Source organism: Bufo bufo, chromosome 4 (assembly GCF_905171765.1).
Source record: "Bufo bufo chromosome 4, aBufBuf1.1, whole genome shotgun sequence".
NCBI lineage: Eukaryota > Metazoa > Chordata > Amphibia > Anura > Bufonidae > Bufo > Bufo bufo.
Genome location: NC_053392.1, coordinates 582,123,735 through 582,140,611, shown reverse-complemented (window position 1 = coordinate 582,140,611; position 16,877 = coordinate 582,123,735). Strand labels below are relative to the sequence as shown.

Genomic DNA, 16,877 nt, shown 5'->3' with positions numbered 1-16,877 from the left:
CCAAACCGGTCATGCTGGAGGATGTTGCAGGCAGCAGAACGTTCTCCACGGCGTCTCCAGACTCTGTCACGTCTGCTCAGTGTGAACCTGCTTTCATCTGTGAAGAGCAGAGGGCGCCAGTGGCGAATTTGCCAATCTTGGTGTTCTCTGGCAAATGCCAAACGTCCTGCACGGTGTTGGGCTGTAAGCACAACCCCACCTGTGGACGTCGGGCCCTCATATCACCCTCATGGAGTCTGTTTCTGACCGTTTGAGCAAACAGATGCACATTTGTGGCCTGCTGGAGGTCATTTTGCAGGGCTCTGGCAGTGCTCCTCCTGTTCCTCCTTGCACAAAGGCGGAGGTAGCGGTCCTGCTGCTGGGTTGTTGCCCTCCTACGGCATCCTCCACGTCTCCTGATGTACTGGCCTGTCTCCTGGTAGCGCCTCCATGCTCTGGACACTACGCTGACAGACACAGCAAACCTTCTTGCCACAGCTCGCATTGATGTGCCATCCTGGATAAGCTGCACTATCTGAGCCACTTGTGTGGGTTGTAGACTCCGTCTCATGCTACCACTAGAGTGAAAGCACCGCCAGCATTCAAAAGTGACCAAAACATCAGCCAGGAAGCATAGGAACTGAGAAGTGGTCTGTGGTCACCACCTGCAGAACCATTCCTTTATTGGGGTTGTCTTGCTAATTGCCTATAATTTCCACCTGTTGTCTATCCCATTTGCACAACAGCATGTGAAATTGATTGTCACTCAGTGTTGCTTCCTAAGTGGACAGTTTGATTTCACAGAAGTGTGATTGACTTGGAGTTACATTGTGTTGTTTAAGTGTTCCCTTTATTTTTTTGAGCAGTGTACTTTGTTATTCTCAGCTCAATCGGATTAAGTTTGCCAGGTCTTCTCCTTTCATTTTCCGCTAGTGTACACTGAACAGTTTTGCAAAGAAGAATGGGGAACACTTGCATTGTCTTCACATGCACAGCTGACTCACGCCTGTAATTGTGCAAATATTACATAACTACATTGCATCCGACAGGAAGATTTAATGTCACAAGCGGTAAAAACCTGAATTTGCCATTGTAATTATTAAATGGGGAGCTGTGTCAGATTCCACCATGAATACTTTTTTAGGTGGGCTTTCTGGCTAACTGCCTGACATCACAGGAGGGTGATACGTCCCAGTCTCTATGTTCCTGTAGAGCTCCGGTCACCATTCCTCCCATGGATGACCCATGCCGTGGGGTATATGGAAGTATAGAGAGGGTCTTTCCTTGGTACCCTAATTGCCAGTCCAATTGAATGACCCACTGCAAGGGTAATGTGGGGTTGCACAGAGCTTTCCACAGCTGGCTGGACCTGCAGTGATTGGCTCGTCGGTGGGGTGGCTTCATTCTATCCAGTTGAGACAACCCCTTTAATGGTACAATGTCCCTCTCCCGGAGATTTGTCTCGCAGTTACCAACTAGATCTTCATCCATGTCAAAAGATGCAATGTACAGTTTTCCATTTGCTCTCCTACTGAATCTGTCCAAGAAGATCCAGTAGATCCCTTTGTAAGATTACCCTTGCATATACTGCTGCTCACGCAGGAGCTTCACTTAGCAAAATGCATGCTGTCAGGCATCGGACAACTGGACCAGTGTCTTCGGTGGGTCACTCTAATTTCCCCCCCGCCCCGACTGTTGACTTCTATCTGGAGCACTACACAGATCACTCCCTGCACTCAATGGCAGTCTATACCGCCATGCAAACCACTCAGTTGCATGGGGCCCCTGACGTGCAGGTTAGACTGAACCACAACCACTATATCTGCCTCCTCAGGACCAACACAGTTGGAGTCGTGCACAAACAGGAATCGCCATGCTCTGCAGCCGTCCCTTTAACTGCCCGCCACCAGTCAAGGCGCTTGCGCAGCATATGACTTTACTCAATCACTGACGGAGAAACGTTATGCGGAGGTCGCCAGCCATCCGACTTTAGGCCAGGACAGTCCATCTTCCTGGCTCTCAGTCCTCCTTCCGGACACCTTGGAGTCCACAGTTTCGGTGATGCGGTGCATTCAATGTTGTTGCACCGTATAAGTGCACTCTGCAGCCACAGCACTGACTGAGGTGGTCACATAAGACAGCAACAAGAGGCTCGGAGGAGAGTGCCATATTTGGGGGGGGGGGGGGGGGGGGTCGCCACATTAGAATGCCCTCTTCTACCGGGATGGTGCCAACCCCGACGTGCATTTCTGTGAAGCCTTCAATTTGGGGTGGGCCTGCATGCTTTCTTCCCCCCTCCGGCCTTGCTGGGAGTTGTAGTTTTCCAGTAGCTGGAGAGCCACCAGTTGGCCCTGACCCTGAGGACCCAGCGCCCTCTCTGTCGCCTAGAGGCTCTGTGCCCAATAGAAAACTGGACCTGACCTACTCCTAAACATGGAGGTGAAGGGAGATTTTGTACCAATGCCCCAGTTCTTTGAATGGGGCAAAAACGAAGGTCACATGACTCAGTGACAGGAAAAGAACAGCTTCAGCTTCAATCCACAGCTCCTGCCATACAGTCCAGTCAGTGTCACCTATAAGGTGCTCCCCTGTGCATCCTTGAACTCCTTCCTCCCCCTAACACCGTCCTCTCCCTCTGCGCCCTCCACTTCTCGTAAACCGCCATAGCTCCGCCCTTCCTTTCCCCCCTCCATGACGTCGGAGGCGTGGTCTTGGCAGGGCAAAACGATTGGTCGATCCCCCCGCTGCTTTCCTCCAATCAGCGAGGCGGCCTGTGATAGTGCGAATAGCGCTGGAGTCAGTCAGTGCTGCTGGGAGGAGGAGGAGGTGGAGGAGGAGGAAGGCTTCTTCCACCACCAGCTCCTCCAACCGATACGGTCATACACCGGGATACGGGGCCCCGCAGGTGAGCCGGGCGGAGGATGCTTGGGGATGGCTCGGGATAGGCGGTGGGGGGGAAGAGCCGGGATTGAGTCTAATAGGAGCCGTTACATGGGAGAGCGATCTGCGCAGGCGCAGTAGTGTCAGCCTGTGTCCATCCATCCGTGTGTCTGTGTGTCCTGTCCTCGTGTCCATGCACAGGATCATGTGACTGGCCGCCCTGTGTCCCATGGGTGACTGTCCTCTGTGTGTCACCCCTGTACCTGTCAGCCATCCCTTCCCTGTAATCTCCATCTAATCTCTGTAATCTACCTCCCTGTATGTATCAGTGGAGGCTGACATAGCAGCGCAGGACATCATGCCCCCCTGGTCGTGGACGTAATCGTTTTCCACGCTAGCGACAATCCGATACGTCCCAGACGCTCGGATCGCCGCGATCTCCATAACCGATAATGGAATATCGGATCAATCGTAAGATTACTGTCAATTTTTATTGAGTAATAGGATGGAAATGGCGAATCGCCGCGTGCGGATTTATTACAGGCGCCGTTCACGTAGTTACAATTCATTTATAAGATTTCCAGGGGATCTCCTCTTCTCTAGGGTCCGGTGTTTAGATGATGTGTCGTCCGTGCTGATGTCACTTGGGTGCCCTGGTCACGTGACTTCTTTATGGATGACGTCACCGCATCCAGATCTAAACACTGGGCCATCGGGGAACAGACGGAGACCGTAACGAGGGACCGGGGCCGAATTTTCGAAAGGTGAGTGTGATAGAAACGTGAACATTTTCAAATGGGGTCGCGCTTAAAGGGGATGTTTATGCTCAGAAAACCCCTTTAAGGTGACTGCCCAGTCCTCCGCCCTGTCCTATCCCATTAACATGTAGCGGGCGTGAGTTATGTCGCCAGCCATGCCCGCTCCATACACTAGACCACTAACCTCTGGCACTCCAGCGGTGGTGAAACTACGACTCCCAGCATGCCCCATTCATTTCTATGGAGTTGTACATCTTGGGAGTTGTAGTTTTACCACAGCTGGAGTGCCGGAGGTTACCCATCACAGCACTAGACTGTTCTGGCAACTGATTACAGTTGTCAGAACAGATTGCTGCTTCCCCCAAGTTGTCACTGGAGAGAGTCCGTAGTCTGAGAGTTACGGAGGATCGCCCGCCATTAGGTTTACCTTCTAGTTCTCTACCTTCCTGCATTATTTCTATATCCATTGCCTTAAAGGAGTTCTCCACCTTTTGTATAGGCTCTTGCCTATGTATGTAAAGGGCACGTGTAGCTCCTCTGACGTGTCTTAGAAAATCATTTTATTCCCAAGGATGTGACAGATCTGGTGCATTGAACTGTTCCTCTGTTATTCCTCCTAGAAGTTTATTAGTGGGTGTTAACAGTTGGGGTTGTGTCCCTACACTGCCTGACACTGTCCAATAGGAGCTGTCAGACTGTGTTAGGGACACACCCTCAACAGTGAACACCTAGTTGTCAGTGCATGTATACATTTCTACAAGGAATAATAGGGGAACGGAACAAGACTTATAATAAAAAATGCTACAGAATTATTATTTCATCAGGAATGCAATTTTTATTTTTACTAATTCCGGATAGAAGTAGTGGCAGGTCAACATTTCCAGTGAGTTAAAGGGGTATTCCAGTCTTGGAGGTTGGAGAAGTGGAAGGAGAGAGCTGCGCATACGCGGCCACCTCCTCTCCAGACACAGCGGCTGCGAGGCAGGGCTCGGGCCGTCTGTTCTCACGGTAGGTACAGCTCCCAGAGATTGGAGGACCCCTTTAACTCACTGGAAATGTTGACAGGTGCCGCCGTTTTAAGGAGGACCTGTCATTATTCCTGACATTCCCAATGAAATCATTCTGGAGCTTCTTTTCTTATAACTGTGCATTGGGTCGTTCCTCTATTATCTCTCCTAGAAATTTGTGAGTGGAATTAACCCTCTAAAGTTAAAAGTCCTCTAAAATCAGCTTCTTATATAACATGTGCTCTTGTCTTGAGGGTCTGATTTGCGTCTGGTGGTCTGGGTGTAAATTGTTCTCCATCTGTGACGTAGTTGATGGACCTGTGGTGACGACACAAATGGTTCCTGTTTCTCCGGTCAGTTTGGCCATTGGTCGGTATCTTCTTCCTGCAGTTGGCCAAAGCTTTCTCATGCACACACTACAACTGCTATGGTTTCCATAGCGGTACATAAAAAAAGAAAGCTATAACTATGATTCCTTTTAGTCTAGCATTTGATAATCCAGAAAGCCTTCTAGTCAGGCGCTTGTGTCAAGAACACAGTTGCAGTACAATCTGAAATTTCACAAGATTAGAAGCAGAAGACCGAGCAGAGAGAACCCATGAGTTTTACAGCAGATATTTAACCTTAAAGGGCAATGTTCAGCAGGGTTAAACCTAGGAAAACAGGCATATTGCCTGATAGGCTTGATCCTGCTGCTTAAAATGATACCTTCCCTGTGAAAATTGGTTGCGGCATTCCTGAGAAAAAAGGCTTTTATTCTTTATGCAGACAAGAACTATAGGTTTCCAAAGGGGCGTGGCCAGCACAGGAAAGCTGGTTGCATTGAAGTGCTAGGCCACACCCCTCATTTGATGAAAGCCTTTTTTCTCGGGAACGTCACAACCGATTTTCACAAGACGGGTATCATTTTAATCAGCAGGAACAACCCTACCAGTCAGAGCCCCTAAGGCGCTCATTCACATATTAACTGCCGGGCTCCTGCCATTCACCCTGTTGTATGCAATATACTGTGACAAAGAGCTTGCACTCTAGAGTGACTGATGTTGGAGGCTGTGCTGACCTCTAGGACTGGTGTAATATGACACGCTGGTCTCAAAGTAAAGGACTTCGGCTGCAGGCTTAGTTCCGCATTGGTAGTTATTACCGCTCGCATAACTGGAGGTTATACCGCTCTGTGGTGCTGAATGACAAGAGTCAGCAAGGGTTCATACACTGGGTATTGTAGCCTCGCCCCTCAACACCTCCCCCCAACAAAAAATATTTTTAACTTAAAGAGGACCTGTCCCCTCTCCTGACATGTTTGTTTTAGCAACTACTTGCATTCCCTACGTATTCTTATGACTATGTTGTGCCCTTCCTCTATTATTCCTGCTAGAAGTAATGAATGAATTACTAGCAGTTTGCAATGAAGGTTCAGCTGGGTGTTACCAGTTGGGGGGGGGGGGGTGTCCCTGAACAATATGACATTATCCAATCAGTGCTGCCAGGGTCAGACTGTGCCGCAAAAAAACTCCAAAAAACGAATCGACATGGACAAAAAAAAAAATGCGTTCGTGTGCATGAGCCCTAAATGCGTTTTATCTACCGTAACTGTCCAATAGTCCAACGGTTATCCGAGACTAAAAAATGTCCCCCATATGCCCGGTCCCGTCACACTGAATATACTTACCTGGCTCCCCACGCCGCCGCCGATGCTTCGCCCCATGCGGGCATGAAAACATCTTGTGTCGTGGGAGAGCAGCCAATGGCAGGCGGTGACAGGGATGAGCCTCCATAGCATCGCGGATGACGCTAGGGAGGCTCGTCCCTGCCTGCCATTGGCTGCCCCCCACGACACCGGCTGTTTTCATCCCCGGGGTGAAGCAGCAGTGGCGGTGCGGGGACCAGGAGCGCCGCAGGGAGCCAGGTAAGTAGATTCAGTGTGAGGGGCCCGGCCCATGGGGGACATTTTTTTAGTCTCTCATAAGGCCTTTAATACCCTAGGAAATTCACTGATGAGGGAGATATCTCAAAACTGGTGTAAAGTAGAACTGGCTTAGTTGCCCATAGCAACCAATCAGATTCCTCCTTTCATTACGCAGAGTTCCTTTGGAAAATGAAAGGAGGAATCTGATTGGTTGCTATGGGCAAGTTCTACTTTACACCAGTTTTGATGAATCTCCCCCAGTGTCTTGCAGGTCTAGCTCAGCTAAATGTAATGGTATCTTTCACTTAGTGATCTGTCGCTTCATTGTGGAGAAAAATACTTTTACTCCATATGCAAATGAGCAGTAAAGTGCACCGAGGGCGGACCCAAGACACTGTGCACCCTTGCTCCTTCCTCTGCCAGCCCCTCCCTCTCCCTTCTGATTGACAGGCCTAGATTCCTGCATAGTCATGCCGTCTGGTCGTGTCAGTCAAGAGGCTAACGCAACCAAAACATTTGGGCAAAATTCAGCTTCATATGGAGCATTTCTCACCATTAGAGGACTGGATTTTCACAAGAAAGGTAAAATTCTGTTTTGGGACATCTGTGTTGGTCCCCTGTTCATATGTGCCCACATTGCTGAGAAAAATTGAGTTTTAATAGATGCAAATGAGCCTCTAGGAGCAATGGGGGCGTTACCATTACACCTAGAGGCTCTGCTCTCTCTGCAACTGCCACGCCCTCTGCGCTTTGATAGGACCAGGCAGTGTAACATCATTATACCTGGTCCTGTCAATCAAAATGCAGAGGGCGCAGAAGTTGCAGAGAGAGCAGAGCCTCTAGATGCAACGGCAACGCCCCCGTTGCTCCTAGAGGCTCATTTGCATACATTAAACATCATTTTTCTCAGCAATGCCGGCACATATGAAGATGGGACCAACACAGATGCCTTCAGCTGCCAAGTGCACATGTAACATGTCGTCATCCAGTGTCATAGGTACAAATCTGCTGACAGATGCCCTTTAACCCTTTAAGGACAACTGGCTTAGTTGCCCAAAGCAACCAATCAGTCAAGCTTTTATTTTCCAAAGGAACTCTGAAAAATGAAAGATGGAATCTGATTGGTTGCTTTGGGCAGCTAGGCCAGTTCTACTTTACACCAGTTTTGATAAATCTCCCCCAATATTTTGTATTTTATTTTTACTGATACTGATGCTGGGGGTCTGACACCTGAGACCCCAGCCGATCAGCTGTTTGAGAAGGCAGCAGTGCTCACAGTAGTGCCACGGCCTTCTCACGCCATCAGTCACCTGGGCTAGGAGCAGCTCAGACTCTTTGAATTGAATGGGGCTGAGCTGCAATACCAAGCATAACCACTATAAAATGTACGGCGCTGTGCTTGGTGAACTGCACACCTCAGAGGAGCGCCGCTGCCTTCTCAAACAGCTGATCGGTGGGGGTCTCGGGTGTCGGACCCCCGCCGATCAGATACTGATGACCTATCCAGAGGATAGTCATCACTATAAAAATCTCGGAAAACCCCTTTAAGGTCCATTTACACAGATGTATCAGGCAATTATTGGGAACAAACGAAACGTTCCCGATAATTGCTTTATAATCAGTGGAGGACAGAGCTGGATTTACATGCAACAATCGCCTCTACTGTATGGGGTCAGATACAGCGATCGCTCGTCCCCGCAGAAGATTGCTGTTCACACTGCTCGATTTGGTGCCAGCAGAACGACACAATCACCCGATGATCACTGGCACCTTTTACACAGGCCAATTAATTCTCAACAATCTGCCAGATCATTGGTCGAAACGTTTAAGCGAGGCTGTGTCTTCTGTGCTAAAAGCCCAAACAAGGGGAATTTAAAGGGGTTTTCTGGTAATAATGGTTTGTTTTCAGCAGGTGCCCGCAGCATGACCCCAGAGACAGAAGACTCATACTTAAAGGGGTATTCCCGTCTTGGACATTGGACACATATCGCTAGGATGTGCCCCCAATGTCTGATAGGTGCTGGTCCCATCTCTGAGAGCCTGCAACGTGCCGGACTGCGCACCGCACATGCGTGACCTTCCTCCGTTCATTTCTACGGCAGCGCTGGGTCGGAAGTGAATGGAGCGGTGGCCGCACTTGTTCGGTGCGCTTCCTTTCCATTTCATTGGAACTTCCAAAAATAGTCGAGCGTGATGCTCTACTTCTTTCGGCAGTCCTATAGAAATGAATGGAGGGCGGCCATGCGCAGTCCGGCACTTTGCAGGTTTCGTCCCAGAGGTTGGACCCGCACCTGTCAGACTATCCTAGCTATATGCCCCCAATGTCCGAGATGGGAATAACCCTTTAACTGCTCCCTGCCACTCTGGTCCTCCGCGTTGCCTCCATCTTTTGGTCCCCGCGCTGTTTACATACGTCGGTGCATGGTCCCGCGCACCGCTCCAGCGTTGATGTGGCCACACGCACGTGACCATGACCATGCATTACTGAAAGAAAACGGTGCGTGGACCGGAAGATGAACACAGCAGAGGCGACATGGACCAGGGGGCAGACTAAAAAATCATTACCACTGGAAAACCCCTTTAAAGAGCCAGGACGGGAAGTACAGACTTAAAAATATATATATATATATATATATTTATCCAGAAAATAGCAAAAAAAAAAAAAATCCTATTCCTATATAGGCTGTTAATATGTGAGAATTATTTTATTTGGTAGTGTCCCTTTAAATGTGATTTGTACCGTATTCTGCAATAGAGGTTTCCTGTGAATTTTTTTACACGTAATAACCGTGTTCTCGTGGTTCCATTTGCAAGAGGGGGCGACACATGATTTACTCTCCTGGGGCCAGCCCAGTAGGCAGGGTCGCCAGTTTGGACAGTCCCTAAAAATAGTAGATATTTTTTTTCCTTTCCAGCCTTCCAAAATATCACCGGCACCCTGTGCAGCCACGTGAGCGCGCGGCGTGACCTTGTGTCGGTGTCAGGAGGGGACCTGGGCTGTGTTGTTCTCACCATGAGTTTTTCTCGGAGTTGTCTGTGTGCCGGGGGAGGGAGGGGTGTGAGAAGATGGATGTCACAGCTTTGTGATAGTACGGGCAAGTCTCTATTAGTGAGGAGGCCGTTTTTGGCAGCGAGGGCAGGGCGATTTAACACCCGGTAACCCTGATGAAGATTTGCATGTCCGCGCCGAGCTCACGTCTGTAGCCGCATGTCTCTCCAGGAGCTAAAACAACTTGCCTCCTCTCATGGTACAGAAGACCTTGAGTCGCCCTCTTCTGCCAAGCGTCATCTGTTTTTGGGAAAGCTGGGTGACTACTCAGAGCCAGGCGGAGCGGGATTTCTGGATCTGTCGTCTTTATATTCTGCTCCTTTTATAATTTTAACATTTATTTTATTTTTTCATCTCTTTTAGGCACTGGATAAGCTCTGCGCGGGCAAGATGGCCGTCACCCTGGAGGCGATCAGGAGGATGGGATTTCTCATTTTGAAAATGGTTTTACGGTTCGCCTTCATGGTGGTCAACAACATGGTCGCCATTCCGTCCTACGTGTTCTATTTAATAGCTCTGCAGCCGCTCAGACTTCTAGACCGTAAACTCTTCTGGTATATAGAAGGGGTCATGTTTAAATGGCTCTTGGCGATGGTGGCGTCCTGGGGCTGGACAGCGGGGTACACAGGTAAGGTGGCGTCTGGATGTTGGCATGATGATGATTGCAGGTTTATATTCACTGTGCACCTTGAGGGCACTTACTTTTTCATGCACTGGTATACTTCCTGTTCTGCATGTTATGTAAATGCGTATTAGGCCTCGTGCACCCGACTGTGTGCCAACCGTGCCTGTGCTGCAGACTAGTGCTTCCGTGGGCTTCTGATCCGTGCCTCTGTTCCACCCCCTTTCTTCCGGATTGTGGATCCATTCAAGTGATACAGTGCGTACATGGCTGGTGCCTGTATATTGTGGACCCGCTGTTTGCGGGCGCGGACCTGCTACGGTCGTGTGCATGAGACCCAATTAAAGATTCTGATTACGGAGGATGCTGTGAGCTCAGTCGTACGCTTTTAGGGTGCATTTACAAGGTCGTATGTATTTTGTGGACCGCAAAAAATACAGATGACGTCCGTGTTGCATCCGTTTATTTTTTATTTTTTGCGGACCCATTGTAACGATGCCTATTCTTGTCCGCAAAACGACGAAGAATAGGACACCTTCTATCTTTTTGCGGGGCTGCAGAATGGACATATGGATGCGGACGGCACACCATGTTTGCGTATCCATAGAAATGAATTGGTCTACATCCGAGCCGCAAAAAATATGGATCGGATGCGGACCAAAAATACCATCGAGTGAATGGGGCCTTAGGGTCTGTTCGTATCTGCGGCATGCCTGGATATGTCCTGTTAGGGCCTATAGATGTCATTAAAAGGGTTTTCCGACTCTCACTGAGCTATCCTCAGGATAGGTCATCAGTATCTGATCGGTGGGGTCTGACACCCGGGACCCCCGCCGTTTAGCTGTTTGTGAAGGCACCGACGCCCCTGTGAGTACCGCGGCCTTCTCTCAGATCACCAAGCACAGCGCCGCACATTGTATAGTGGCTGTGTTTGGTATTGCAGCTCAACCTCATTCACTTCAATGGGGCTGAGCTGCGCTTGGTCCACGTGACCGATGAATGTGGCGTCACTGACCTAGGGTAACCAGCTGATTGGTAAGGGGTTCTGCGTGCCGGATCCCACCGATCAGATCCAGAGCATAGGTCATTAGTTAAAAAGTGTCGGAAAACCCCTTTAAGGGGTCACCAGCTCAGGTCACCCCTCTACTGGCTTATAGTGGGAGGTCCTGGTACAACCACATATAACAATACTACGTCCTATAGACGTTTTGAGAACATAGGGTTGTCCTAGGCGGAGGACCCCTTTTAAACCCCCATCACTTCTCCTGACATGTCTGTCTTAGCAAATACTTGTATACCCATGAAATAATTCTGGAACATGTTTTCTCAGAACTTTTTGTTGTGCCATTCCTCTGTTATTATACTTGGAAATGTATTAATAAATTGACAACTGGGGGCCACCATTCCCCATGTCACGGGGGGGGGGGGGGGCCCTGACACTGGCAGCGTTGATGGCGCAGTGTCAGAGTGTGCTGCTTCACCCCTACAAATGGTAACATGCAGTTGTCCATGCATTCATGAATTTCCAAGAGGATTAAAAGAGGAATGGCTAAACTTGCTCCAGAATTGTTACTTAATGGAGGGATACAAGTGTTTACTACATCAGATGTGTCAGGGGGAGGTGAGGGGTCGTCTGTGAGAAGTTTGCGTGCTGCTTGTAAAGTATAATTGGGTTAATAGAGGAGTGGTACCTTGGAACCGAACCTGAATTCGGGAAATGTTTTTTTTTTTTTACAGTATAAGGCCTCATGCACGCGGCCGTTCCGTGCATTGGGGACAGCAATTGCGGTCCCCAATGCATGGGCAACATTCGTGCAGCGGGTCGGACCCATTCAACTTGAATGGATCCGTGGTCTGTCCGCACCGCAAAAAAATATGATGGTGCGGAACAACGGAAAGAAACACCACGGAAGCACTCCGTAGTGCTTCAAGTGTTCCGTTCCGTGACTCCGTTCCGCATCTCCGGAATTGCGGACCCATTCAAGTGAATGGGTCCACGTCCGTGTACATTCCGCATTGCGGAACCGTGCCCGTGTATTGTGGATCCGCAAATGCGGTCCACAACACGGCATTGGGTAGCACACGTTTGTGTGATTGATGGGGGTTTGCGGGCCGCCATATGGCCACGGCCGCCCAACGGCCATGTGCATGAGGCCTAAATCAATTTCTGAGGTTATTATGCGAAGTCTCGCAAGACTTTGTAACGTAACAACATCGACTCATCGGAGCCAATACATTCTAATACTGTACGGAGCTCCTGCTCCGTACAGTAATAGAACAACGTTTTTTGCGAATCGACTTTGGATCTTTCCGCTCATCCCTAATGATGATGAGTGCGGCACCTCCCGGGGTGATCTCCGCCGGCTCCCGGTCCAGTCTGTATGTGTTTCATGTGTCAGCCCTTTGTTTTCTTGTCCATTGATTATTCCTGAAATCTGGTGTGACTGTGCAGCCCTGCGGTCAGAGCGCTGTAGTGATGATGCGCTTGTTGTAAAGCGGTGGTATTTACTGAGCCCGTGACGCCTCACAGCTGTCACCTCCTCCAGTCACCTCCAAAGCAGCAGGAGGCATTCTGCCGATGGCTCATAGGGAGTATGTCTTAAAAATGTCCTAATTTAAAGGGGGTTTCTGGGACTGTTTTGTTATAGACCTGTCTTTGAAAGAGGTTATCGATATCTTATCAGCAGGGGTCCGACTCCCAGAAACATCAGCTGCTTCAATAGGTATACGCACTCAAGAACAGTACAGTGCCATACGCTGGGTAGTGGCTGTTAATGGTACTGCAGCGCCAATCCTGTTTTGTAAAGGGGCTGGCCACTTTAAAAGAAAATAGGCTAAACCGGCATGCAGTCTTAACTGTGCCCCAAGAAACACTTTAACTGCCTGTCCATGGGGCGTAGCATGGACTGTGCCCACTTAGTGTCTATTCTGTTAACGTGGCCAATCCCTTTAAATGGGAGCAGCGTTGCAGTCGCATTCACAGCCACTATGGATTATGGAGCTGTGCTTTTCTGGAATGCAGCGGTCTGCAGCTGATTGTGGGGGTGCTGGGAGTCAGACCACCACTCATCTGATATCGATGACCTGTGCCAAAGATAGGCCATCAATATAACAGCGCCTGGAAAACACCTTTAATATATTCTGCAGTCTGCTCTTAAAGGGGTTGGCCCATCTCACACTTTGGTGGTGTATCGCTAGGATATGCCACCAGTGTCCGATCAATCGGTGCAGGTCCCGTAGGTGGACCCGCACCTATCTCTGGACTGGGACCCTTAAAGTGAAGGAGAGTGTACTGCGCAAGCGCAATCCCCTCTATAGGAGTTAAATGCTGGAAATAGCAGAGTGTGTTTGCTCTGCTATTTCTGGAAGTCCCATAGAAGTGAATGGAGAGCACAGTGCGCAAGCGCGGCCACACCTCTGTGGGAGCACTGGAAATGGCCAAGTGCTCTTGCTCAGCTTTTTTCAAAACTCCCATAGAAGCCATTGGAGGATGGCTGCCCTTGCGCGGTGCACCCTCGTTTACCTTGAGGGCCCCATTCTAGAGACGGGTGTGGGTCCCACCTCTGCATATCCTAGCGACATAGGCCAACCCCTGTTTACTTTCTTTTTTTTTTTTCTCTCCATGTCTTCTGCATTCCCATAATGCACCTCACCATGGGACAGAAACCAGCAGAACTGTGAGTGCAGCTCTGGATGTGAATGGAGAAGAAAAATTTGCCACCCACTAAGTAATGCAGAGCCCTTCTGCATTTTCTGTCGTTCTGTGCTATGAAACGTGGAAGCAGCTTGGCGTCCGTGAGTGGCTGTACCCGGCCATAGAGGTTCTGCTATTTTAGGGCTCGTTCACACGACCGTGTGAATCCCGTGCTGTGGACCGCAAATTGCGGTTCGCAATGCACGGGCTCCAACCATGGGGCAGCCGCATGGGAATCACAGACCCGTTTACTTGAATGGGTCCGCGATCCGTCCGTTCCCGGAAAAAGAGAGAGCAAGTTTTATCTTTTTGCGGTGCGGAGGCACGGAACGGAACCCCAGAAAGCACTCCGTAGTGTTCTGTTCTGTGCTTCCGTTCCGCATCTCTGGATTTGCGGACCCGTTGATGTGAAGGGGTCCGCACCTGTGATGCGGAATGCACACGGAACCGTGCCTGTGTAGTGCGGATCCGCAAATACAACGGGCAGCACACGTTCGTGTAAATGATGGGGTCCATTCACACGTCCGTAGCGTATTGCGTATCCGCACTACACCCGGCCGGCACCCCTATAGAGCTACCTATTCTTGTCCGCAATTACAGACAAGAATAGGACATGTTCTATTTTTTTTTCCGGAGCCGCGGACCGGAAGATCGGGGGTGCGCTCCGGAAATGTGGATGCGGACAGCACTCTGTGTGCTGTCTGCATCCATTCCTGCCCCATAGAGAATGAATGGGTCCGCAATTTGCGGAACGGATGCGGACCCATTCTGCGGACGCGTGAATGGATAAGGTTCACGTCTTTCAGTGCCGAGGATCTTGATGCACTGAAGGTTTTCTGCATTGTTTAAAGGAGATTTTTAAGCAGTTGGTGAAGGCTTTCTGCTCCTGCAGAGTTTGCCGTGACTTTGCACCAGCCATTTTTCTGAAAGGGACCTTTCACCTTTTCAGCATCGTTGTTCAGCTTGTATCTAGAGAGCGGCCCAGCTGCCTCCATAGACTTTAGTGGAATGAGTCACCTTCTTGGCATTTTGTCTTATCCAGACAGTCCTTTTTGTGCTGAGCCCCTACCCCCATGGTAAACAAGGTAGCATAGTCTTCTGACCGAGGGGTCGTCTCAGAAAGATATACCTCCTTCCTATAAGCCTTAGGGCTCATGCAGACGAATGTATTTTTTTTTTCTGTTCTGTTCAGTGTTTTTTTTTTTTTTACACTTCCGTGTCCGTTCTGTAAAAAAAATAGAACATGTCGTATCCTTGTCTGTTTTGTGGATAAGGACAGGCGTTGTTACAATGGATCCGCAAAAAAACGGATGCAACACGGATGTAGTTTTTATTTTTTTTGCGGACCACAAAATACATACGGTTGTGTGCGTAAGCCTTATTAGGGGACATAAAAGTCGTACTGGGGGTCTCTTGCTGTTGAATGAAAGAAGAAAGCCGCGCGGGGTAAGAGTGTTCAGCCATACATAGAAAATATCCGGCATGTAATACCTTACTTCCCCTGTAGTGGCCGCTGCAGGGAAATGTATGGCTGATGTAGACATTCCTCGGTGATCAGTGATTGTCCCAAGAGCCAGACCTTTGGCGATGAGCTGAAGGCATGTCAACGGATTTTTAAAGAAGGCATACTCTTGGCGAGACCGCCCCTTTTAATTTACCAGGGTTTCCAAAAAGAAGCAAAAAGGAAATCTGGGTATAACAAACTGCAGACGACCCTTGCGGGTTTTAGCACATGCCGTGGTCGCATAGATCATGGCTCCAGGTCTTATCTTTTCTTACACGATTCCCATTGAACAGAACTGAGGTCTGTAATTAAAGACAAGCCGTAATTACAGGTTATAATAAACCAGCCAACGACGTGCCTGTCCCCGGGGGCGCGGAGTATTACCACCCAGGGCTCAGGAAGAGAGCCATGTGAAAAGAATGCCTTCAAACCTGTTCCGTAAATGACCGTGATTCGCTTCTGGTATTTTTTTTTATGGGTCTTTGTACCGTCATGCCATGTAGCAGGGCCGCCACTGGTCTAAGGCCCCTTTCAGACGAACGAGTTTTCCGCGCGGGTGCAATGCGTGACGTGAACACATAGCACCCGCACTGAATCCTGACCCATTCACTCAATGGGTTTGTGTACACAAGCGTTTATTTTTTTCACGCATCAGTTCTGCATTGCGTGAAAAACGCAGCATGTTCTCTATTCTGTGTTTTTTCACGCAGTCCTGGCCCCATAGAAGTGAAAGGGGCTTCAGTGAAAAACGCATTGCATCCGGAAGCAAGTTGCTAAGAGATGTTGTTTGTAAACCTTCAGTTTTTTTATCGCGCGTGTGAAAAACGCATTAAAACGCATCGCACCTGCGCGGAAAAAAACTGAACGCAATGGCAGACAAAACTGACTGAACTTGCTTGCAAAATGGTGCGAGTTTCCCTGAACGCATCCGGACCTAATCCGTCACGCTCGTCTGAAAGAGGCCTAATGGGGAAAGCTGGCCTTTTTGCCTGTAGCAGCCAATCAGAGCGTGGCTTCTGTTTCTCCATAGTGGTTTGAGAGATGTGATCTGAACTCTGATTGGTTGACACAGCCCATAGAGTATTTGGTGCAGAGATTATTGCATAGAATAGATTTTCTTCTTTAATTAATACATATAATGCATAGATTTTTTTAAGTGCATCCTGCTGGATCGGATCCAACAGGCAGGATTCAGACGGCCATACTAAAAATCACCGCGTGGTTCTTATGTCCACGAAGGACACAGACCCAAATACAAACATGGCCCTGAGTTTCTGTGCTCGGACCCTCGGTGTCGTGGGGACAAATGGTTTGTGAATTGCACCATTGACCTCTGTAGGGACGAAAAGTACGGCCATCTGAATCGGGCCTTAGGCCTCGTGCACACGGCCGTTGTTCGGGTCCACAATATGCGGGCACCGGCCATGTGCTCACCGCATCATGGGTGCGGACTCCTTCGCTTGAAAGGGTCCGCCGTC

At 49.3% G+C, this 16,877-nt stretch overlaps 1 protein-coding gene across 1 annotated transcript in view; it reads left to right on the top strand.

The window, feature by feature from the left end:
- Positions 1–361: 361 nt before the first annotated feature.
- LPGAT1 (lysophosphatidylglycerol acyltransferase 1) overlaps positions 362–16,877 on the top strand; it is a 95,584-nt gene continuing 79,068 nt past the window's right edge. Inside the window, exons 1-4 of the mRNA XM_040430395.1 lie at positions 362–365; positions 539–543; positions 2,800–2,884; positions 9,943–10,207. Of these exons, the coding sequence (XP_040286329.1) occupies positions 9,970–10,207 (238 nt within the window). The 5' untranslated portion in view covers positions 362–365; positions 539–543; positions 2,800–2,884; positions 9,943–9,969. The remainder of the gene's footprint in view (positions 366–538; positions 544–2,799; positions 2,885–9,942; positions 10,208–16,877) is intronic.